We start from the raw sequence: 23846 nt of genomic DNA, 5'->3' as shown, positions 1-23846 counted from the left end.
CAAATATATGACTCTGTGGGGGCCATTCTCATTCAGACCACCACAACGTGTAGTAAGTTCTCAAAGAATTAATAAAAATATTTTTAAAAAACTCAGGCTAACAAGATGGGTCAGCAGGTTAAGGTGCTTATTGCCAAACCCAACAACCAATCCAGTCCCTAGAATCCGCATGGTGAAGGGGAGAACTGATTTCCACAGATTGCCCTCTGACTTACACAGATATGTGATGACAGGCGCCTCCCTCCAAAATAAAGTAAATAAATGCTTTTGAAAAAGAAAGAACATGTCTTTGTCTCTCTGAATCCCTTGCTTGCTTGCTCTAGTTTGGCTACATTCCTTAGTCCCTCAGGTGATGTCTCCTGAGTTTCTTCCATTCCTGACAAGGGACATGGATATCCTGTCTTCTTTGGATCAAGCATCTATTCCAGGTGGTACCTTGCCCTGGCTAAGGCACTGTGAAGGACAGCCCACTGGGATAAATGGACTGGACACAGCTCTAAGAACAAGGAAAGTGCTAGGCCTGGTGTCGCCGGCCTGTGATCTCAGCAGCTTTAGAGGCAAAAGAGGAGGATCACAAGTTCAAGGCCTGCCGGGCGAGCAGAGTGAGCTCAAAAGCAGCCTTGGCAATTTAGTAAGACCTTGTCTCAGAAGGGGCCCGGGGATGTAGCTAGCACATACGAGGCCCTAGGATCGTTGCCACTCCCATACAATGAATGAATACAGATGAGGAGCATACACTCTGGGGCTTGTGTGCAGAGGTAGACTGAGGCCAGCCGAGGCAATACAGCAAGACGCTTTGTGAAAACACAAAGGTGGAAAGCTTGGTTACGTGTGTAACTCAGTGGGAGCAAGCTTGCTGAGCGTGCACAGGGCTCTGGGTTCAATCCTTCATGCCGCCAGAAAAATGATGTAGAGGAGAAGTAAGAGGAGGATGGAGCGAGTTCGTTGGCGTGGCTGAGGGAGGGCCTTGTGGCTGCAGGAATCCAGACTTCCCACTGAGTTCTGGAAGGCCCCAGCATAAGGTCCTCCAGTTCTTACCATTCACTCCCTTAGTAGTACTTGAAAAAACCAACTCCCTAGAATTTGACATTGAACTCGGGGGCCATGCCCACCCGGGTGAATTTCTGCTGTCGACGCTGTTCTAATCATCCTCGTGAAGAAGAGAACTTACCCTCTTTGTCATTTGATGGTCAGGACCCAGGAACCTCCTTCCCTCCGTCACAGTCAAGAATTACTGGGGCTGGGGAAAGGGCTCAGCAGGAAGAGCACTTACTGCTCTTCCTGAGGACCTGAGTTCTGTAGCCCTTAGTAACTCCAGCTCCAGAGGATCCAGTGCCCATTGCTAGCGAGCAGCTGATCATAGGTCAAGGCCATGCACAGTCAGCGCTGTCCCCTCTGCACTGCAGGCATTTTTGGGTCTTTTTTCTTTTTTCCTGTGCAGCCCTGGCTGTCCTGGAACTCTGTAGACCAGGCTGGCCTCAAACTCAGAGATCCATTTGACTCTGCCTCCCGAGGGCTGGGATTAAAGGCGTGCGCCACCACCGCCCGTCCACTTCAGACGTTTTGATTTCTTCCTAAGATGCTGAGAAAAGTGGCTCAAAATGTGGTGAAGAAGTAGAAGGGCCGTGATTTAGGAAAACACCGGAAAGGAAGTCTGCCGTTTACTGTGTGTCAGGCTCCTGGTGACTGCCTCCCAGACATCTCTCATCGGCCCAGCAAGTCCCTAAGGTAGTATTAGCTCCATTTTTATAGATGAGAAGGAGAGCCAGAGACCAGTCTGACTCCATTGAATGTCTCATGTCACCAGCCAAGTAGCAATCACGTGGTGTGGAGTTGCCTCAAGCTGAGCATGATTAAAGAGAAGTGGCTAGAGAGTCTGTGGATGGCTGGGAGGCAGCAGTTGATGATCTGATTGATAAAGTTTAAGTGGTTGGGGTCTACTCACCCTGCAGGTAAGGTGCCCTGGATTTTTGTAGATTTTTGACTTGAAATCCTAAATATTTACACTAGGCTTCCTAGCAGAACACTGTCAGTCCAAATTAGACATTTTATGATGCTCAATAATGATTGCAGGACCAGCTGAATCTTTCTTATGGTCAGTGGGTATATGCATACATCTGCAATGCGTGGCCAGGGTGCCGTACCATCACTAGCTGTGAAACCCAGCATTGTAAGAAGGGACCCGGGCAGCAGGTGGTTGTACTCCAGGGACTTTGAACTTAGCTCAGGTTAGGAATCCATCCAGATATACTACTGCCAGATGCTGGGGTTGAGATGTGCAGTGTAGTTTGCATTGTGAGTGGTCTCCAAGATGACACAGCTCCTGAATAAGTGAGCCCTCAAAATACCTTCCTGGTGGGTGTGGTTAGCCATGCTTTAATCCTAGCTCCCAGGAAGCAGAGGCAGATGGATCTCTTGAATTGGAGGCTCGCTGGTCTCTCTGTTGACTTTCCAGGCCAAGCAAGGCTATCTAGTGAGACTCTGCCTCCCAAAACAAAAACAAACCAACAACCCCCCCCCCCCCCACACACACACACACACTCCCTTCCTCGCCCTTTCAGCTCTGCTTATTAAGTGTGTGAGAATCAGGACGAAGCCCGTTGAAAGATTCCCTGACGCATGTTCCATTCTACATCAACCTCAGTGAACAGGCCCTGGGCTGACAGAGAAGGGTAAAGGGAGGCCCCGGATGGCCTGGACCGCTCAATGCTCCTGACTTTGATCAAGCACACAGTGTTCTGAATTACAGCATCTGATTTCAACGCTGCACATATCGTCTCTTAGATCAAAGAGAACTGAGGCTTGAAGGAACGATGGAATGCCCAACTGAGACATTTGCCACCTTCAGGGTTTACGTTTTTTTCTTTCTGAAATCTGTGGATGTGTGTGGGTCCAGGCCTGTGTACAGGCTCCTTGTGGCTCAGATTTCCCTCTGTATTATATCAGAATGGATTTGAACTAAAATCCGCCAAAGTAGAGACATATCCTTTGATTTGAGATTTTAAATCATTAACCTATTACAGTTGCTTTGCTGGACGGTTTGTTCTTACTTAACTGGTGCTTTGTATGCCTGACAGTGTGGGTGGAAAATCTTGTTTTCCCTCTTCATGGATACAAAAGGTTTGAGCTGCCCTAGATCCTTAGTTCTTATTGATTTTTAAAACTTAATCTAATCTCCCACCACTTTGAAACTAAGTAGGAACTAGAAAGTGGTTTTTGTTGTTTGGGTTTTGTTGAGACACCAGGTCTTGTCTACAGCCCAGACTGGCTTCAGACCCACTGTCCTGTGTGACACCACCCGAGTGCTGGGATTGCAGGTATGCGTACCACGAGGGGCCATTTCTGTCTTTATCTGATCGTAGAACATGAAAGCAGGGTTCAGGCACCTGCCCTCAAGGTTAGCCAGTAAAGGGGAGGCAGAGCCCCAGCTAGGATGGAAGCCCATCAGGTCCTTCTTGTAGGAGTCATTTTACCAGGAGAGGTAGAACCTTTTGTGCAGGGACTCAAGGCAGCTCCCAAATTAACTAGTGACTAGTTGAGGTATCCATGGGAACCGGCTGGCTTTTCTGGCTGACCCTGGAACTGTATCAGTCTAAGAACGGCTTCCCCTCCAGGCCCTTACTGACACCTGGCTTCTCTACAAACTTTCTTCCATTCCTCGACAGGCTGTCTTACTCCTGTCGGAATTTCAAGTGCTCACTCACCCATGAGGCTGGCTTGCCCCACCCCCCAATCCTCCTCCCCAGCAGTGACTCGGACACGTCCCTTGTCTCTCGAGTTCTCGCAGGCTGACTTCCTTCATATAGCTGTAAAATGAAGACAGGACTGCTTTAATTCAGTGCTTCTCGAGCTTAGAGTCCACACAAGTTCCTTGGTGATCTTGTTAAAATGTCATGTCTGGGCTGGAAAGATGGGTCAGCAGTTAAGAGTACTTGCTGCTCTTGGTTGGGCGTGGTGGCACACACCTATAATCCCAGCACTCAGGAGGCAGAGGCAGGCAGGTCTCTGGATTTGAGGCCAGCCTGGTCTACAGAGTGAGTGCCAGGACTGCCAGTTTGGAGACAGAAAAACCCTGTCTTAAGAAGTAAAACTTAAATAATAAAGTACTTGCTGCTCTTGCAGAGGATCCAAGATTCATTTCCCAGAACCACACACACGGGCTCACAACCACCTGTAAGTTCAACTCCAGGAGATCTGACATCCTCTTCTGGCCTCTACCTTCCCTGATAAGGCATATTTTTATACAAACACACCACACATATACATAGATAAAAATTTTAAAAATGCCACCCCTGATTTAGTAAGTATGTGATGACACCCAAGATTGAGTGTTCTAACAAACCTCTGGATCTTGGGGACGCTTTTTTGAATTGTATGGTATTGCTTGGAAGAGATGTGAAGAGAAAAAGATGAAATAAAGCTTTGGGAAGAATAGCATTTTATTTGAGACGGGGTGTTGCTTGGATGTAGCTTAGGTTGGCCTAGACTGGTAGATTCCCCCTCAGCCATCTCCCGATGGCATTTCGGGTGCGTCCGTCCTTCCAGCAGGTTTTTATTCTCTGAACAAGGGGTTTTCTTCTCTTGGGACACTGACTGGTCTTCCATTTATGTGTTTGGTTTTGGTTTTGTGATGGAGGGCATTGTTTTGGTTAGAGGGTATTTGGGGGGGGCGTTGTTTTGTTATTTTGGTTTTTGGTGTTTTGGGGGGGTTTTCTGGTAGATGAGTCTTTGTCTTCTACCAGGTAGGGGAATAGGACCCTCATCTGCTTCCCGACTGAATTGTGAAGCCGACCACACAGTCTTAAACATGGCAAGTGATGAGCACAGGCTTAGGTTTTACTTCCTGTCTCACAGGTGTCTGTGTGGCTGTGGTTTGAAGTCTCGGCAGTGTCAGCCATGTGACAGTTTATTCATTCCGTGTTAAGTGCCCACCGTGGGCGGAGTTCTGGACAGATTACACACAGTAATTCAGAGTTCCTGCCCCTAAGGGGCTAATTCCACTCGGGAAAGGCAAAGAGGGGCAGGAAGTCTCCAGATGGTCTGTTTTGATGAGTGTCGGTCTAGGTGGGCAAGCTGGGGTCAGGAACTGAAATATCCCAGATTCTGAGGCTGGGGCTGACAAAAAGCATGGGAAGACAGACAGAAAACCCTACAAAGCAGAGCCTTCATTCTAGCACTTTCCATGGGGAGAGTAATCCAGTACTCTGCCTGTCATGTCCACTCTCCCCACGGCCTGTACCTGCTGTACTGGCCGAGGTGGCCAGACTTTTCTCTGTCTGCATTCTGTCACTAGTAACTCATCTCCACGCAAGGTCTCTATTCAGGGGCACTTCCCCAGAGACTGTCCCTGACAGCCTGTCTAAAATAGCTCCCAGCAGTTGTTCACACTTGCCCACACCAACTCCTGCTTCATTTCTCTGTAGCATTTGTGTTAACATTTGCTTAATTTCTTGCCTGTCTCTGAGGATAGGGACTTCCTCTTCCTTATTGCTTTCCAGCACTTGGAATAGTGCCTGGCCCATAGTGGGCCATCAAGTATTTGTTAACCAAATATCACTTTTTTTTTTTTTAAAGAAGAGCCATCTGGTGAGTGGTATTGTCTTGGTTCAGAGGTGAGGAAATGGGCTCTGAGAGGTTCAATCAAGGACCTGCTTCAGGCCACAGGGCTGGGAAGCAGAAGTGCGAACTTGCTGAGAGCTAAGTCTTGTGGGCTTCCCTCCCGGGTGGAGGCCTCTGCCCCCCTTCCTGAGGCTGGGGATACCAAGGGGCCTGGAGGCATGTGGCTCTTTCCAGTGGGAGGGTGGAGGAGACCACAGAAACCCTGAGCTCACCTCTTAGGAGCATGTTAAATATGGAGGTGCCGGGAGCCTGCCTCCGGACCTACTTTCCTGCACACTGTTTTTCCAGTTCTTACAGACGTCACGCTACAGGTTCACAGGCCCTGGGGACTGTTGTTGCTTTTTAATTCCATGCTCAGAGGCCCCAGTGGCAAAAAGGAAAGGCAGAACTTATAGAAGACACTTTTTGAAAAGTGTTACCTAGTTAGAGAAGTCCCTTGCTGCGTGGATCCCTGTGGACTCCCGTGAAGATCGTATTCATAAAGCCAAATAGAACAACAGAGAACTGACAGTGGACTGCTAGGGGACTCTTACTGAGCTTCAAGGGGACCTCGAAGGAAGGACTATTGGCCTCGGCCTCTCTAGACTCAGACCCCTGCAGTTGGGGACACAGCTGAGTATGGAGGAAGATAGAAACCCGCAGCCTCTTGAGAGGCCGGCAGCTAGACTGTTTGCATCCTGAACCCCAAACCCGAAGCCCTGGTGGGTTCTGTGTGCGATGTGGTCTTTGATCTTTGTTGTTTTCCATTGATATAACAAAATATTTGAGCACAGATGATAAAAAAAAGCAAAATAGATTTATTTAACTTATGTCCAAGAGCATGGATACATATAGACACATGGGGTGTGCCTGTTCCTAGCTACTTGAGAAGCCGAGAGGAGAGGATCAGTTGAGCCTGAGAATTCGTCTTGTGTAACACAGCAAGACCCTATCTTTAAAAATTAAATCTAAGAACATGGTGTCAGCATCTGCTCTGGGAAAGGCCTCTTGTTCTGAAGTTAAATGGCAGAGACCGTGGCATGCTGAGATGGCTGGTGATCTGTCACTAACGCCGTCCTGGGCATCTTACTCTAACAACCTCCTCCAGTGGTAATTAGCTCCCAAAGGCACCTTCAGATGCCACTGACATATGACTTTGGAGATTAAGTTTCTAGCACGTAGATTGTTGCAAGACATACTCAAATCATTGGCCTGTGTCCAAATTTCCCAGATAACCCCACATTCTGAGGGGAAAACGTTATCATTTAATGTTTGCAAAGTTGGGAGTTCCTGCCTTCACTGCTCCACTTACATCTTCTGGGTCTGTTAAAACACAGCTCTGCTCAGGCCACGCCCCTCCTGAGAAACCTGTGCTAGAGCGCCAGCTGCCCAGTCTGTCACTCAAGGCCTCTGCCAGTGTGGACCCTGTAAGCATGTGGAACTGGAACGTGAGCGGCTCCAGGGAGGCAGGAGTGAGAGCAGCCGGGGAAGTAATTAAGAGCTGGACACCTACTGGCTTTGAGAAGAGCACAGCACTCCCTGTGGGGCATCCATGGAATGGGCCATCTCAAGGTTTCCAGGGCCTTTGCCTGTGCCGTTGGAACAGCGGTTCTGAACCTGTGGTTCTCCGCCCCTTTGGCAAAACTCTGTCTCCAAAAATGTTCGCGTTATGATTCATAGCAGTACCAAAATTACAGTTATGAAGTAGCAACGAAATAATTTTAGGATTGGGGGTCACCACAACATGAGGAACTATATTAAAGGGTCGCAGCATTTGGAAGGTTGAGAACCACTGACCTAGAGCGTCATGTGCTCTGCTGGCTGGCAAGGACTGGCCTTTCGCATAGTAACAGGCTGGCTCCCAGGGTCTTAGCATCTTCCTTCAAAGAGAGACATAGTCTCAGGTGTAGACCAGGCTGAGAACCAGACTGAGATCTGTCTGCCTCTGCCTCCTGAGTGCTGAGACTAGAGGGGTGTCAGGCTGAGAACCAGACTGAGGCCTGTCTGCCTCTGCCTCCTGAGTGCTGAGACTAAAGGGGTGTCAGGCTGAGAACCAGACTGAGGCCTGTCTGCCTCTGCCTCCTGAGTGCTGAGACTAAAGGGGTGTCAGGCTGAGAACCAGACTGAGGCCTGTCTGCCTCTGCCTCCTGAGTGCTGAGACTAAAGGGGTGTCAGGCTGAGAACCAGACTGAGGTCTGTCTGCCTCTGCCTCCTGAGTGCTGAGACTAAAGGGGTGTCAGGCTGAGAACCAGACTGAGACCTGTCTGCCTCTGCCTCCTGAGTGCTGAGACTAAAGGGGTGTCAGGCTGAGAACCAGACTGAGGCCTGTCTGCCTCTGCCTCCTGAGTGCTGAGACTAAAGGGGTGTCCCATCCCTCCAGGGTCTTTACTCTTTGATTCCTTATTTACATTATTGCTGGAAGATTTTCTGTGTAGAAATTTCTAGATCAGTCTCCTTATGCATGGAAGGGGGTTCTCAAAACTATGTTTATATGATAGGTTTATATCTGGTTGAGGAAACAATTAACCTGATAATTGGGGTGAAGACTTCATGGAGATTCACCTCTATCTGTTGACTTATTTATAACTAGTATAGTAAGCTTGTATTTTGTGCTCAGTTTTAGATGGGTTTTGCTGTAGTCTTTGTAACTGAATTATGGCCTAGGGCATTCTTTCTGTCTTTTTTTTTTTTTTTTTTTTTTTTTGGTTTTTCGAGACAGGGTTTCTCTGTGTAGCTTTGGAGCCTGTCCTGGAACTCACTCTGTAGCCCAGGCTGGCCTCAAACTCACAGAGATCCGTCTGCTTCTGCCTCCCGAGTGCTGGGATTAAAGGCGCGCACCACCACCGCCCGGCAGGCATTCTTTCTTAATAGGCTGCTATCATAAAGATGAGAAACCCATCTGGGACAGAAATTGGCATGCTGGGTACTGTAGTATATCACATGGGCCACACAATGAGTCGTCTGGGTCAAACACTTTTTATAGTAAGCTAGGTTGAAGCTGTACTTAGTGGCTGTAATTTGGGTAGTTGTGATTTGGATGGCTTTTAACATCTGTCCTAGGAATGGGATATTAGCAACAGATCCCAGAGGGACCCTTGTGGACAGATGTGGCAGTCATGTACATGAGGATTAAGGTCTCGCTCCGGAGCACCTGCCAGTAGCCTTTTGTAGAAGTAAGGGACTCAATGGATATGGCATCTTGGGAAGTGCGCTCCTAACATGCAGTGCCCCGGAAAGAACAGTACACAGTTAACTCAGGAGAACCAGGATGAGGAAGTGGGATGTGGAGATAGGGAAACGGGTGTAGAAGTAGGTCAGAGCCCCAAGGAGTGATCAAAGGATACTCTCTCCCCGATAGATGAGCAAAGGCTCCTGGAGATGTCTAGATGATGAAGTTACATGTTTTGACGAGAAATTTATGGGGATGTGGTAGTTCTGATGCTTTTAAATTGAAGTCACAGATAACAAAGGAAAGTGAAGTGAGAAGCAGCAAACAGAGTCTTGTAAATGAGCTTCTCTTTATAGGGAGGGAGAAAACAGAAAGATAAATAAATGGTGTGGAGGGGATCTGTTAAGTGGGAGGAGTCTGGGTCTGAGCTAGGAAGCAAAAATGTAGTGTGTGAGTGTCTGAGCTAGGCAGAAGAAATGAAAAAGTGTGGTCCCAGGAGGTGAGGCAGAAGGTTGCAAACTGAAGTCCTGCCTGGGCAGCTTAGTGAGACCTTGTCTCAAAATGAAAAGCAAAAAGAGGACGTGGATTAAATTAAAGCTCAGTGGTAGAGCACTCGCCTGGCATGGATGAGGCCCTGAGTTTGATCCTCAGCATTGGGGGTGGGGAAGAGAGACAGGGGGGAGAGAGAGAGAGAGGGAGGGAGGGAGGGAGGGAGGGAGGGAGGGAGGGGGAGAGAGAGAGGGGGGGGGAGGGAGGGAGGGAGGGAGGGAGGGAGGGAGGGAGGGGGAGAGAGAATGAGAGAGAAGATGAATGAATATGCACAAGAGCACTAGCTTTTGGTATTAATAGCAAAAATTGGATGTGGTCAGCTTATGCCAAAAGGAGAATATTTACTTATTTGTGACAAAGTCTGATAGCCCAGGCTGGCCTTGAACTCCTGATACTCCCAAGTGCCTGGATTAGAGTTGTGAGTGACCAGACCCAGTCCAAAGGGAAATCTGTCAGAGGGGCATGGAGATAACTAGCATTCAAAGGCCAAGGGCAAAGCTGAGCTTTCAGACTGCACCGTGATGTACGGAGAAACTGGGATGCCCTTTGCGTCCAGGGCTTTCTCTGGTTCCTTCTCTCCAAGCAGCTCAGCTCCTCCTTCCTGTCCACCATGGGAAAATGATCACCAGCACCTACTCCAGAGTTTATTGCTTAGGAAAGAAGTTGCTGGTGGCCCATCATCCGAGGAAGAAGCCAGCTACTAGAATATCAACTCGTGTTCATCTAGAGAAGGTCTCAGTGTGCCTTGTGTGCCGGTTACAGCCAATCAGATGCAGCCAGAAGCCTGGGTACCATTTTGTTGTGTGTTTTTCTTCAGAGACCCCTGCCTCTGTAATTGTGGGGTATAAATTGTTGGTAAGGGGGAAAGATATTTCCCAAAGAAAGCAAGGAGGCGGACAGTGGGGCAGCCGGCCCAGTAGACGTTAGGACATTAGGGTTATTGCATCAGGGAGTGACTGAGCCAGGGCCAGAACCCACACAGCCTTCCTCAGGGGAACAGTGGTGATTAGTTCATCTGGAAATGATAAAGGAAGGACAAATAGGTACCTCATTCTCATTTGTATTTGGGATATCCAGACTCTAAGACCATTGCAGCCAAAGATGGCCTCCCTCTGTATGAATCCAAACTCTATTAGGTAGATTCCAGGGGTAGTCCAGGGATCTGGATTCTGTACTTCCTCGATACATGCACCTGTCCTCACCTTTTTTTCTGCCCTGCCTTCATAGTTCATCTCTAATCCTTTCTGTGTGGTTGTTAGGCTTGTAGTGATTTGAATGAGAATGACCCTCACGAGATCCCCTGCTGGTAGCACTGTTTGGGGAGGCTCAGGAGGTGTGACCTTGTTGGAGGAAGTCTATCACTGAAGGTGGACTTGAGAATAAGAGTGTGGAAGACAGCAGTCAGAACTGTTCAGACCGTGGAGGCCCAGCTCAATATTAGCAACAAAGCCAAGATCTTTCTGTGTTATTTTGGCAAAGAATGTCACTGATCCTACTAGGATGGTCCATTAAACTCCCCTTAACTGTGTTTAATGGCTTTTCTGGTCCAAAGTTCCAAAGTCTTCCACATCCTTCCAAAAACCAACATGGTCAGGTCTGTCACAGCCCTGGGACCAACTTCTGTTGTACCACTTTTCTCTTGCTCTGGTAAGACACCATGGCCAAGGCAACTGATATTCACGGAAAGGTTTATTTGAGCTATGGTGCAGAGGGGTACGAGTCCATCACTATCATGGTGGGAAAGCAGACAGGCAAGGGGGGCAGGGACAGCTGACAACTGGCAGCTTGAAGTGCAAGCAGGATACAGAGAGGGTGGACTCAGAATGACAGGACTCTGTACACTCTCAAGCTTACCTCTAGTGACACACCTCTTAATCCTCCCCAAACAGTGCCACCAACTCAAGACCAAGTGTATAAACATCTGAGCCTGTGGGGCCCATTCTTCGTCAGACTACCACATTCTACTACCACATATTTAACGCCACATCAAAATATAAGATATATTCAGTCCAACCTCAAAAGTCTCAACGAAGTTTCAAAGTCCAAAGTCTCTCCTGAAACTCAAGGCAATCTCTTAACTGCAACCCCTTATGAAAGCAAATTACATACTTCCAGCATACAGTGGCGCCGAATGTACATTACTGTTCCAGAAGGAAGGGAAGGGGGCATAGTGAGGAAACACTGGATCAAAGCCAGGCTGCTACCCAGCAGGGTAAACTGATCCTGTAGTTGCATGGCTGGTGTCATAGGGCTTAGACGGCTCCGTCCTTCCTGCTTCGCTGCCTGCAGCAGTACCACAGGGTTCTCTTCACAAGGCAGGAGCTCTGGATCATGTTCTTAGAGCACCTGACCGAAGAGAGTGGAGACTGACCTCCTGGTGGCAGGTGTTAGGTGAAATCCCCACCGGGTCTATAGTGGTGACTTTTCTTGTCATTTTGACCAAAATAGCCTCAAAGAATTACTTAGTTTGCCTCTTGCTTTCACGGTTGACAGTGGCTTTTAACTATATGTGGTTGGGCAGAATATCAAAATGAGAGAGTATGTGGTAGAACAGGAAGTTTGTTTGTTTGTTTTGTTAAGACAGGGTCTCACTATGTAGCTCTGGCTGTCCTGGAACTCACTCTGTAGACTAGGTTGGCCTCTAACTCAGAGATTCACCTGCCTCTGCCTCCCAAGGGCTGGGATTAAAAGCGTGAGCTATGTACCTGGCTCGTAGAATACGTTTTTAAGAAGATACTTATTTTTATGTGGAAGTCTGCATACATATATGTTCTTGTATACCATGTAGTGCATGTGCCTGTAGAAGCCAGAAGAAAGTGTAGAATCCCCCTGGGGCTGGGGTTACGGGCGATGTGGGTTTGGGGGTCTGAACTTAGATCCTCTGGAAGAGCAGTAAATGCTTTTAACCACTGAGCCATCTCTGGCCTAGAACAGGTCCTTTGCCTAATGACCTATGGAAGCAGAGAAAAGGGTATTACCAGAAGAGACCAGGGCAAGATACAGCTCCAAGGCCATGCTACCGGGTCCTGCTTCCTGTAGCTAGGCCCCCCCTTTCACTACTTCTGATAACGCCATCACAATATGAATCTATCCAGGGACGAACACTTTATTTCTGTCAGAGTCCTCCTGACCTTCCTATGTCTGCAACTGCATCGCAGACTCACCCAGAGGCAGGCAGGCCTCACTGATCTTTTAGTGGTTTGGGGTTTTGTTTGTTTGTTTGTTTTTGTTTTTGTTTTGTTTTGTTTTTTCAAGACAGGGTTTCTCTCTGTAACAGCTTTGGTGCCTGTCCTGGAACTCACTCTATAGGCCAGGCTGGCCTCGAACTCACAGAGATCCGCCTGCCTCTGCCTCCTGAGTGCTGGGATTAAAGGCATGCGCCACCACCGCCGCCCGACTTTTGCTGTTTCTTAACCTAACCAAGTTAACAGTCAACGTTAGCCATTCTAGAGTCTTATTGAGGAAACGAAGCCCTCTGATTGGCTGTGCCTTGCTCCCTTGCCCATCCCTGGGGTCAGGAAATGTTATTTTTAAAAAGGAAACAGTAAAAGGGGAGTAGACCAAAATCTCCTTTTGTGTCTTTCTCCCAGGTGACCATGGAAACGGGCGGCCTCCCCCTGGAGCTGTGGCGCATGATCCTGGCCTACCTGCACCTGCCGGACCTGGGCCGATGCAGCCTGGTTTGCAGGGCCTGGTATGAGCTGATCCTCAGCCTCGACAGTACCCGCTGGCGGCAGCTGTGCCTGGGCTGCACCGAGTGCCGCCACCCCAACTGGCCCAACCAGCCTGATGTGGAGCCCGAGTCCTGGAGGGAGGCCTTCAAGCAGCACTACCTGGCCTCCAAGACCTGGACCAAGAACGCGCTGGACTTGGAGTCCTCCATCTGCTTCTCTCTGTTCCGCAGGAAGAGGGAGCGCCGTACCTTGAGTGTTGGGCCGGGCCATGAGTTTGACAGCCTGGGCAGTGCCTTGGCCATGGCCAGCCTCTACGATCGGATCGTGCTGTTCCCGGGTGTGTACGAGGAGCAAGGGGAGATCGTCCTGAAGGTGCCAGTGGAGATCGTGGGCCAAGGGAAACTGGGTGACGTGGCCCTGCTGGCCAGCATTGACCAGCACTGCTCAACCACACGCGTGTGCAACCTCGTCTTCATGCCAGCCTGGTTCTCGCCAATCATGTATAAGGTGGGTGCACATCGGGTGCCGTCTAGTCCTGACCCCACAACCTTGGCCTCATTCATTTCCCCTTTTTGGTGAGAGTTGAGAGTTCAGAAGTTAATCCCTATGCACATACTCCCGGGAAGTGAACTAGTCGAGAAGTGGGCACACAGGTCAGCACAGAATTATGATTTGTACCTTATTTCCCTCAAAGCTGCATTGGAATGAGAGGTGGACAAAGGACAAGAATTTTTATTCCTCTTCTATTCCTAACCAGATCAGCTAAAGCACCAGGTAGAGCAAGTGGCAAAATGTGCAGCATGGTGGCAGGACATTGGCTGCTCAGAGCACTGTGTCCAGAGAGGGGGCAGTGTCTCTCGGCACCTGTACCCTCATCCTGTGCGGGAGTCATTGCTTCTCCAGGGCACCTGGAGGGAAAGTCAGGAAATATCACTCCAGCACGGTGTTCGTCTTCTAAACAGAGCACGCGTGGAGGAAGGAATTTGTGGCCCGGCAAAATGGCGTGGAGCCTGTGCATTGGCTAGAACCGTGCCTGTTACAGCCAGTCTCGTCTCTCTGTCTAATGCTCAGCACCTCACTGGCCCTTTGTGACTCTCAGTGTGCACCAGGCTTTACAGCCTTCCCTCACTTTCTCTTCCCACGGCCCTGAGAGGAGGTTGCGTCACCTGGCTTTATAGATGAGGGAAACTGAGGCCCAACAACAGCAGCATAACCCAGGTTTCAGGCTTATGGGCAGAGCTTGGATCAAAGCCTTATTAATAATCCAGACAACCTTCTATATACCCAGATATCTGTGGTGATCAGTAGCTGTGGTTCCCTTGGGCACATGAGGGGGATTAGCAAAAGTCAGAGATGCCAGGATGTTTCCCAGGTGGGTAATTAGTGAGGTTAGAGCTCAAACCCAGGCGCTCTGATTTATCAAATGACATCATGTCAAAGTCTTTAGGAGCCCCAAAGCCTGCTCTTCAGCTCGTGAATGTTTCAGAAGGAATAATGGGTGTCCCTGTGCTGGTCTGCAGACCTGGAAGCAGAGTTTGCTTCTAGAAGCAAGGCTCCATACCCTTCGTGCCTTGGTTCCGAGGGTAAACGCTCCCTGGAGACGCTGCTCCTGCCTCAGAAGCACAGCTCCTCAGGAGACAGACCTGGCCGCAGGCTTCTTTGCAGTTAGCCTTCTGGTTTGGTGCTTCCCATAGGCGAGTGCTAGGTCCACGATTGTCTTTCAGCTAAAAAGGCACAGAGGTCTGAGATGTCCTGGCCTGAAAACTGAAAAGGCCAGGACGATTTCACAGAAGTTTTCAGTGATCTCTTAAGAGAACATCATCATTGACTGCATCTTCAAGAAATTGAGCGGGGGTGGTGGTGTCGCACGCCTTTAATCCCAGCACTCGGGAGGCAGAGGCAGGTGGATCTCTGTGAGTTCGAGGCCAGCCTGGTCTACAAAGCAAGTTCCAGGAAAGGCGCAAAGCTACACAGAGAAACCCTGTCTCGAAAAACAAACAAAAAAAAAAAAAAAAGAAAGAAAGAAAGAAAGAAAGAAAGAAAGAAAGAAAGAAAGAAAGAAAGAAAGAAAGAAATTGAGAGGACCAAGGAGGAAAGATAGCTTCACTGGTAGCAGGGAAGTCAGGGAGCCATAAGGAAGCACCTAGAGCCCCTGAGGTCAGAGAAATCACCCTCCTCCAAAAACTATCAAGGCAGGTCACTGATAGAGAATATTGTTAACTGCTCAGGGGGGTAGGTCTGTCTGGGTCATTGATTAGACTCATAGGATGCTCCTTTATTTCATGGTTGAGATGTATCTGGTGGAGTTTATGTGAATCCAGAAAAGGCTATAAAGCAGTTTGACCTCACCAAGCTTACCTGTCATTCGGGCCCAGGGTCCCAACTGTATTAACAGGTTCAGTGCTTTCCCATCCTACCCCTAGACTCCGGAAGACTTTCCTTGTGTCTTTGACCTCAGATCATAGTAGCTAACTGTCACTGAGTGGTTTATAAACTAGCAAGCCCCATGCTACAGACAGGGAAACTGAGGCTTAGAAGGGTGATGCCATTTGTCCTGGGTAACACACTTGGAAGAGGCAGAGCTCTGGTCGGCCACCAGCGCAGCCGCCCAGCCCTGGCAGCCGCCCTTGTCTCTTCTCTTTGAGGATAAGACCTGTCAAGTGCTTTATTCCACCACACACCAGTAGCTGCACAGACTCGACTGTCCCAATGCCTGGGGCTGAGCCAACCCCACCACCTGCCCCAGTCCAGGAAGTCCTCAGTTCCTCTCTGTCACCTCTCCTGTGCCCTTAAGAAGGACAACGGAATTGGAAGGATGCAGTGATGGGCAGTTTCTCTCGTGCCTCTGTGATGGGGACCTACTCCCCAGTTCCTTTGGGTGACAGCTGGCATGCCAGCCTTTTACAGAAGAGTCTCTGCCCTCCTACAAGAGTAGCTTGGGTGACGACCATCCACACAAAGTGTAGGCTTCTTACCATGTCTTCTCCCTCTTGTCCCCAGACCACGTCAGGTCACATCCAGTTTGACAACTGCAACTTTGAGAATGGACACATCCAGGTCCACGGCCCGGGTACCTGCCAAGTGAAATTCTGTACCTTCAAAAACACCCATGTCTTTCTGCACAACGTGCCCTTATGCATGCTGGAAAACTGTGAATTTGTGGGCAGCGAAAACAACTCTGTAACTGTTGAGGGCCACCCCTCGGCAGATAAGAACTGGGCCTACAAGTACCTGCTGGGCCTTATCAAGTCCTCTCCGATCCTGCTCCCCGCAGAAGACCATGAGTTTTTAATGTCCTTGGACCTAGAGAGCCGGGACCAGGCCTGGAGCCCAAGGACCTGTGACATTGTCATCGAGGGCAGCCAGAGCCCCACGAGCCCAGCCTCTACCTCTCCAAAGCCAGGCTCCAAGACTGACTCCCAGGAGGCAGAAGTGGGCAGCGATGGGGAGAGGGTGGCCCAGACTCCAGACAGCAGTGATGGCGGCCTGAGCCCCAGCGGCGAGGACGAGGATGACGAGCAGCTCACGTACAGACTGTCCTACCAGGTGCAGGGCCCACGCCCTGTCCTGGGCGGCTCCTTTCTGGGTCCTCCACTGCCAGGAGCTTCCATTCAGCTGCCCAGCTGTCTAGTGCTGAACTCACTGCATCAGGAGCTCCAGAAGGACAAGGAAGCCATGGCGTTGGCCACCTCTGTGCAGGGATGCCTCATCCGCAAGTGCCTCTTCCGAGACGGCAAGGGTGGCGTCTTTGTCTGCTCTTACGGCCGAGCCAAGATGGAAGGAAATATCTTTCGGAACCTAACGTATGCAGTGAGGTGCATACACAATAGCAAGGTACCTCCTAAGGCCCGACACTGTAGCCGGAGGCCTCGCTGGATGATCACTGCCGAGAGCATGAGCCGGGCTTTGTGAGAGGGCTCCTGTGGCTGGGTGGGAAGGGCGTGATGAGATATTGGCATGTTTCATGATCTTTCAAATTTATTAGATACACTTGACTGCCTGTCCGTCATCTGACTTGGATAAGACAAACTTCTCATTTCCCAGATAAGAAAACAGGCCCAGAGAGGGAAAGAGTCTTTTTTTTGGGGGGGGGAGGGGAGGGTTCAAGGCAGGGTTTCTCTGTGTAGCTTTGGAGCCTCTCCTGGAACTCACTCTGTAGCCCAGGCTGGCCTTGAACTCACAGAGATCCACCTGCCTCTGCTTCCCGTGCTGGGATTAAAGGGGTGCGCCACCACCGCCCAGTGGGAAGGAGTCTTACTCGGGGTCATTGAGCATGTTTAAGTCGGAGCCCAGGTCTTGCACCTCCACTGACTGTACCTTCTGCTTCTCAGACACGTTACCTAGGTGTTTGTAGAACACATAAGTTTGTTGGTTGGTTTTTTGTTCTCCCCCGACGGGTCAGAGAAGATTTAGAGAGACATGACCAGTATGTCATTTTAGAATCCAGTGGGCTAGTTGAAAAGGGCTGTTCTGTAGGAGCAGGTGTCTGAGCTGAGCAGGATGAACGGAGGAGAGCGTGCAGAGCAAGCGGAGGAGCATATGTCATGAGGAAAGCGGGAACATTCTAGAAGCAAGAACATCTGTTCTGGGCCTGTTTGTGGGGTTGATTCACCCATGCAGCTGGAGCACGTTGAGAGGCCGTGGGGCTGGAGAGATGGTTCAGTGGTTAAGAGCACTTGGTGTTCCTCCAGAGGACCCAGGTTTGGTTCCCAGCACCCACGTGGGGGCTCACAGCCATCTGTAACTCCAGTTCCGGGGGCCCCAAAGCCCTCTTCTGAACCCCAAGGGTGCCAGGCAAGCACATACATATACACAGGGAACATACTCACACACATAAAATAATAGATCCTCTAAAAAATTAAGACAGAGCTGTAGAGAGCAAGCAGGAGCCATCTTGCCCTGAGTCTAAAAGGGTGGACATCACACTCAGTGCAGCCCGCCAGCCACTGATGAGATGACTCTCTTGAGGCGAAGTCCCATTGAGTGCTGTAGAACGACCTCCATGTCCATTAATGGTTGGTCCGCAGAGGGTTTTGAAGGGTGAGCAGGCCATGAGAAGGAAGCAGGGCTATGCACCTGGGGGGGGGGGTCTCGGCTCTCCACCATGTCACTGTGAATTACCTGCACCACCACCACTACTACAACTACTTCTTCAATTTATTTGACTTTATTTTATGTGCATTGGTGTGAGAATAACAGATTTCCTAGAACTGGAGTTAGTTACAGACAGTTGTGAGCTGCCATGTGGGTGCTGGGAATTGAACCTGGGTCCTCTGGAAGAGCAGCCAGTGCTCTTAACCACTGAGCCATCTCTCCAGCCCTACCTGCACTTCTACACTGTGGACAAGAGTGTTCCAGTGTGGCTTCTCTCTGAGGTCTGATGGCCTGGTGCCCTAACATAAGCAGAGGTGCTCAGTAAACCCATAAGCATTGTCCAGAGTCCAGTGTGGGGCTTAAAGGCATCTAGAATGGTTAATTACAATTGTATTTTAACTGTATATTACCAGGCCCACTTCTAAGGGAGGTGTTAGGTGGTGTTACCATGAAAACACAGGACTGTACTATATATTATAAGCAGGAAATAGATTTTTTTTTCCTAAAGGAAGAGGGCCTAGCATGGTGTGCATATCTGGAATCCCAGTACATGAGAGGCTGAGGCAGGAGGTTCACCACAAAGCCAAGGCCAGCCTGGGTTACATAGTGAGACCTCGTCTCCAAAGGAAACAGACGTGGAAGGAGGCTAGTTTACTTCCACTGGTGCCATGATGAAAGGAACCGGTTTGAGCCCTCAGGAGGACTTTTCTCTTCACATAGTTATGATGGCATGGCTGTTGAGCAGGATTCTGGCTCTGCTGCCCATGCTTCCTTAAGGTATGGTGAAGATGATTAGCAAGGTTACATATGGAAAGTACAAGGTTGGTCACGGTGGTGCATGCCTGTAAGTCCAGCACTCAGGAGGTTAAAGCAGGAAGATCACAGATGCGAGGCCAGTCTCCACTGTGTATCTAGGCCCTAACCTCCAGAGAGAGGGAGAGGGAGAGGGAGGGAGGGAGGGAGAGAGAAGGAAAAGAGAGAGAGAGAGAGAGAGAGAGAGAGAGAGAGAGAGAGAGAGAGAGAGAGAGAGAGAGAGAGAAGGAGGGAAGAGGCAGGGAAGGGAAGCTTAGCAGTGCGCCTGGTCTCAGTAAGCCTTTTTCAAGGTGATAGCAGTCTAGTTGAGAGGTTCTCTGATAGATGTGCCAGGGGTGTGGTACAGGAACCAGAAGTGAGGGCGCCTGACCCACCCTCAAGGAGCCGGGACGGGTCTCCTAAAGTAATGCCATTAGCTCAAACTGCAGGAAGCCTAGGAGTCGGCAGGTAAGGACTTGCAGTACAAGAGGTGAGTGGAAGAGCCTGGAGTCGGAGGCCGCAGCACCCACAGGGAGTTGTGAGTGCCTCGTGAGCTGTGGCAGTGGGGGAGGTCACAGGAGGGGTCCAGGGAGGGAGTCTGGTGGCGATGCAGAGGTTGGAATTCGGGAGGGTGGCTGAGAACCACGGGGAGGGCTTGTGGTCAGATCTGCCTCAGAAAACTCTGTGGGGCTCCTAAAGATGGAAGGGAGGGGAACAGGGCTGGAGGTCTGGAGGTAACATGGTCCAGGGACGGACAGGAGAGTGCAGCAACCTGGGAAAGGAGGGCCAGGGGAAGGATGACTGAGAATTGAAGCCTAGATTTCTGGCCTGAGTGCGTGGGGCAGTGGTGGAAACGTGGAGGGTAGGGTGTGAGGAGAGACTAGCCTCGCTCTGGGCACACGGAGTTGGGACAGGTGACATCTGGCAGAGGTGCCAGAGGTCTTCTCAGCCCGGAATGTGGAGAGGTGGGTGCTGATGTGCCGGGAGCACCCGGGAGCTGTCAGTGTGCAGGCCGTGGTTGGGAGCACAAGGACAGATGAGAACTTACGCAGCCTGAGCTGTAGCTGTCTTGAGTGGTTGCCCCAGGAGACATTTGGCGGGAGTTATGTGGCCAGAAATTCCTGGTCAGTTTCTAGCAAGGAATCTAGAAACTGCAGATTTCCAGGGATTTTGACTAAAAAGGGAAAAAAAGTCAACATGTTTGGAAGTCACCATTATGCATGCTGAGTGGCATAAACACAAGCCAGGGGCCGTAGGTGGGAGTGTGGGGCTTGCTGGGCAAGTTACTGAGTTGGGGCCAAGGTCTTGACCCATGGCCAGAGGGCTACCACTTCCCTGGTCCTAAAATATCCCAGCAGGGTGACAGCTGGCAGAAGCAGCCTGGTTGCTTGGGGCTCCCAGAAGCCCTGTGTCTTTGTGTAAGTTCTAATTCCTATTGGAAGTCAGGCATCTTGGGAAAGACACGAGAGACGGAGGTACCTAGTACTGTGTTTGGAAATGGGCATGCCTTGGGGTCTTCCTGGGGTTTGGCTTGGCAAGAATGGAGCTGGCTTGGACGGCGTTGTGATCCGGCCTCAGTTTTCTTCTTTTTTGCTGCCTTCTGCTTTTCTCTGGATCTTTCCTTTGCATCTGCCCCCCCCATTCCCCCACCCCTGCCCTGCTGTGCTTCATGACTGGTGCTTGTCAGCCTGCACAGGGGAGCCTGGCAGCGACAGAGTTGTCCGGTGTTGTTTCATCCTTGGTCTGGGGAGGTAGTATGTCCTTGGGTCTTGGGAGAGACCCTGTCAGTGACCCTTTCTCATCCCTAGCACTAGGGACTTTCCTAGCGATCTGGGACCAAGCTGACTTTACTCCCATAGTCCACAAGTCACAGGCAGGACCTGAGTCTTGGGCCACCTGTCATCAAAATATCCCCGGAGGCATCTGTTAAAGTGTCCAGGTTCTTGGGTCCCACAACAGAGAATGGGACCAGGGACACGTGGTCGGAAATAAAAAGTGTGTGCTCCAGAAGTGCTGGGCAGTGACCACGTGAGCCCGTACAGGCCATTTGCCTAGCACTCTCTCCCCCATATCTGTGGGGGGGGCTTTTCTTGAATGTGGTCTCTTGTGTGAAGCCCGGGTGGGAAAGGGTCGCCAGTCTCTTTCTGTCACCTGGCTGTCACACCCGGGGTAAAGTTGGCTTTTGTTTTTTCCATTCTCCTCTTTCCTAAGGGGCCTGGGGTGTGTTGCCTTTACCCCACTACTTATGGAAAGTTAGAGATGGGTCCAGGACAGGTGTGCTGACTAGTTTTCTGTCAGCATAAGCTAGAGTCATCAGAGAGAAGGGAACCTCCAGTGAGAAGACGCCATTGTATGACTGGGCTATAAGCAAACCTGTAGGGTATTTTCTTCATTAGTGATGGATGGGGGAGGGCCCAGCCCATTGTGGGTGGTGCCATCCCTGGGCTGGTGGTCCTGGGTTCTATAGTAGGAAAGCAGGTTGAGCAAGCCGTGAGGAGCAAGCCAGTAAGCAGCACCCCTCCATGGTCTCTGCATCAGCTCCTGTCTCCAGGTTCCTGCCCTGTTTGAGTTCCCGTCCTGACTTCCTTTGATGATGAACTGTGATGTAGAAGTGTAAGTCAAAGAAACCCTTTCCTCCCCAACTTGCTTTTGGTCACAGTGTTTCATCACAGCAATAGGAACCCTAACTGAAAACAGGGGGTGTGGTACCTTACTCAGTGTCTGCCCTGCTTGCCCCCAAGCCTGTCCTGTCCTATTATACTTTGGTAAAGTTTTTGTGATTGAGACACAGTCTCACTGTGTAACCACAACTGGCCTCCAGTTCACAGAGGTCCTCCTGCCTCTGCCTCCCAAGTGCTGGGATTACAGGGGTGTTCATTCCTCCACACCCATCTCTGCTAGAATTTTACTATAATGAAATAGTTTGTTTATTAGTAGAATAATTTATCTTAATATAAAAAATTTAAAACAATATGAATATGTTTATACTTATTACATACAAGAAATTAGAACAGGAAACACATTTTTTTTATGTAGGAGCTACACTGTGCTACCTTGTTTAAAGAGACTTATCAACACACGAATCTCTGACACTCTGGTTTGGTGTAGGAGGTCTTTCTGTCGGGCCATCAGCTCCCCAGTAATGACACAGAGACTTATTAATTATGAGAGCTTGGCCTTCAGCATAGGCTTGTTCCCAACTAGCTCTTATAACTTGGCCAGTTTTTATTCATCTACGTTCTACCTCGTGTCTTTTTACCTCTCTTTCATCTTCTATGTCTGACTTCCTCCGTGTCTTGCTGGCATCTCCCTCACATGCCCAGATTCAGCCTGAGTTCCTCTCTCTCTGCCCGGAAGTCCCACCTAACCTCTCCTGCCTAGCTATTGGCCATTCAGCTCTTTATCAAACCAATCAGGTGCCTTGGGCAGAGACACATCTTTACAGTGTACAAAAAGATTATCCTGCAACAGTTTGGTGTATCAGTAGTTTTTGCATACCAGTGACCACACCAAGAAAGATTCATGGTTAAAAAGAACAGGCATTTTTCTTATAAACATGAATTTGTGTGCGTGCACACGTGTGTGCATGTGTGTAAGTGTGCAGGTGTGGATTGAAGTCAGGTCCTTTCATCCATGCAGCTAGCGCTTGGCTGACTAAGCCATTTCCCATCACTTAACTAAATTTTTTTCGTTTTAAATATCTTTCCTTAACTACATTTTGTTTTCTGGTTTTCTTTTGTTTGAGACAGAGTCTCACTACATAGCCCAGGCTGACCCCTAGTCTACCACCTTCCTTCCCTGTCTCCCCAGCGCTTTAACCCCCAGGGATTAAAGGCATACAACACCATACTCAGCTTTAACTAAATAATATTTTTAAAATTAAGAATTGGTGCCGGTTGTGGTGGTGCGCACCGGTAGGATTTGCTGAAGGAGGCAGAGGCAGGAGGATCTTGAGTTCGAGGCCAGCCTGGACTACACATTTTAGCTGGGCAGTGGTGGCGCACGCCTTTAATCCCAGCACTTGGGAGGCAGAGGCAGGCGGATCTCTGTGAGTTCGAGGCCAGCCTGGGCTACCAAGTGAGTTCCAGGAAAGGTGCAAAGCTACACAGAGAAACCCTGTCTCGAAAAACCAAAAAAAAAAAAAAAAAAAAAATAAGAATTGGCCATGGGCCAGAAGTGGTGGCACATGGCTGTAATTCCTGGCACCCAAGAGGCAGGAAGGCCCGTGAGTTCCAGATGAAGCTGGGCCTCAAAGCACCGTGGGCTGGGCTGTATCTCAGTGACAGAGTACTTGCCTAGCAGGTGTGAGGTCCTGAGTTCGAGCCCTGACACCGCAAGGAAGAAGACAGGGTCTTGTCAGGTAGAATGCGTTGGCACCGTACTTAGCACTGGCTGGGCAGGGGGGTTTGATGAAGGTTCGGTGGGAGGGACAGATCTGGGGCTGATTGAATTAAAAATTGCTATGGGCTAGGGATGTGATTCAGTTGGTAGAGCTCTTGCCTGGTATGTGTGAAGTACCAGGTTCAATGTCTAGCACTACATAAAATAGTGTGTGGTAGTGCAGCCCTGTGATTCCAGAACCCGTGGCTCCCTGGAGGTCACTGTTGGCTACAGAGTGAGTGTGAGGTCAGCCTGAGCTACTGGACACTTTTTAGAATACAAGATCAAGAGCATGAAGTTTGAAGATGAATGAAAATAAATAAAGGAAGGAAGGAAGGGAGGGAGGACATGGCTGCTCCTAGGTGTGGTGGAGGAGCAAGTTTATTGTAGATAAAAGGGAGAGCATAGCCAGAGGCAGAGACATCTGGGAGAGTCCAGAGTGGACATGACCCTGAGTTGGGCCCTGCGTGGAGAAAGGGGAGAGCCAGGAGGGTGAAGGGGAGACAGGAAGGGAGAAAGGCTGGGTAGGTAAACTGTCTGGATTATATAGGGAAGGGCAGCTGGGGGAAAGGCAGCCTCTGGGCTGGAGA

The 23846-nt window shown here is 49.8% G+C and overlaps 1 protein-coding gene across 2 annotated transcripts in view; it reads left to right on the top strand.

The window, feature by feature from the left end:
• Fbxo10 (F-box protein 10) overlaps positions 1-23846 on the top strand; it is a 50361-nt gene that overhangs the window by 7234 nt on the left and 19281 nt on the right. For both annotated transcript variants that reach the window (XM_006986039.4, XM_042271085.2), the window contains exons 2-3: positions 12907-13497; positions 15991-16824. In XM_006986039.4, the coding sequence (XP_006986101.1) occupies positions 12913-13497; positions 15991-16824 (1419 nt within the window). In that variant the 5' untranslated portion in view covers positions 12907-12912. The remainder of the gene's footprint in view (positions 1-12906; positions 13498-15990; positions 16825-23846) is intronic.

The sequence above is a fragment of the Peromyscus maniculatus genome, chromosome 2 (genome assembly GCF_049852395.1).
Source record: "Peromyscus maniculatus bairdii isolate BWxNUB_F1_BW_parent chromosome 2, HU_Pman_BW_mat_3.1, whole genome shotgun sequence".
NCBI lineage: Eukaryota > Metazoa > Chordata > Mammalia > Rodentia > Cricetidae > Peromyscus > Peromyscus maniculatus.
This window is presented reverse-complemented; position numbering and strand designations above follow the sequence as displayed.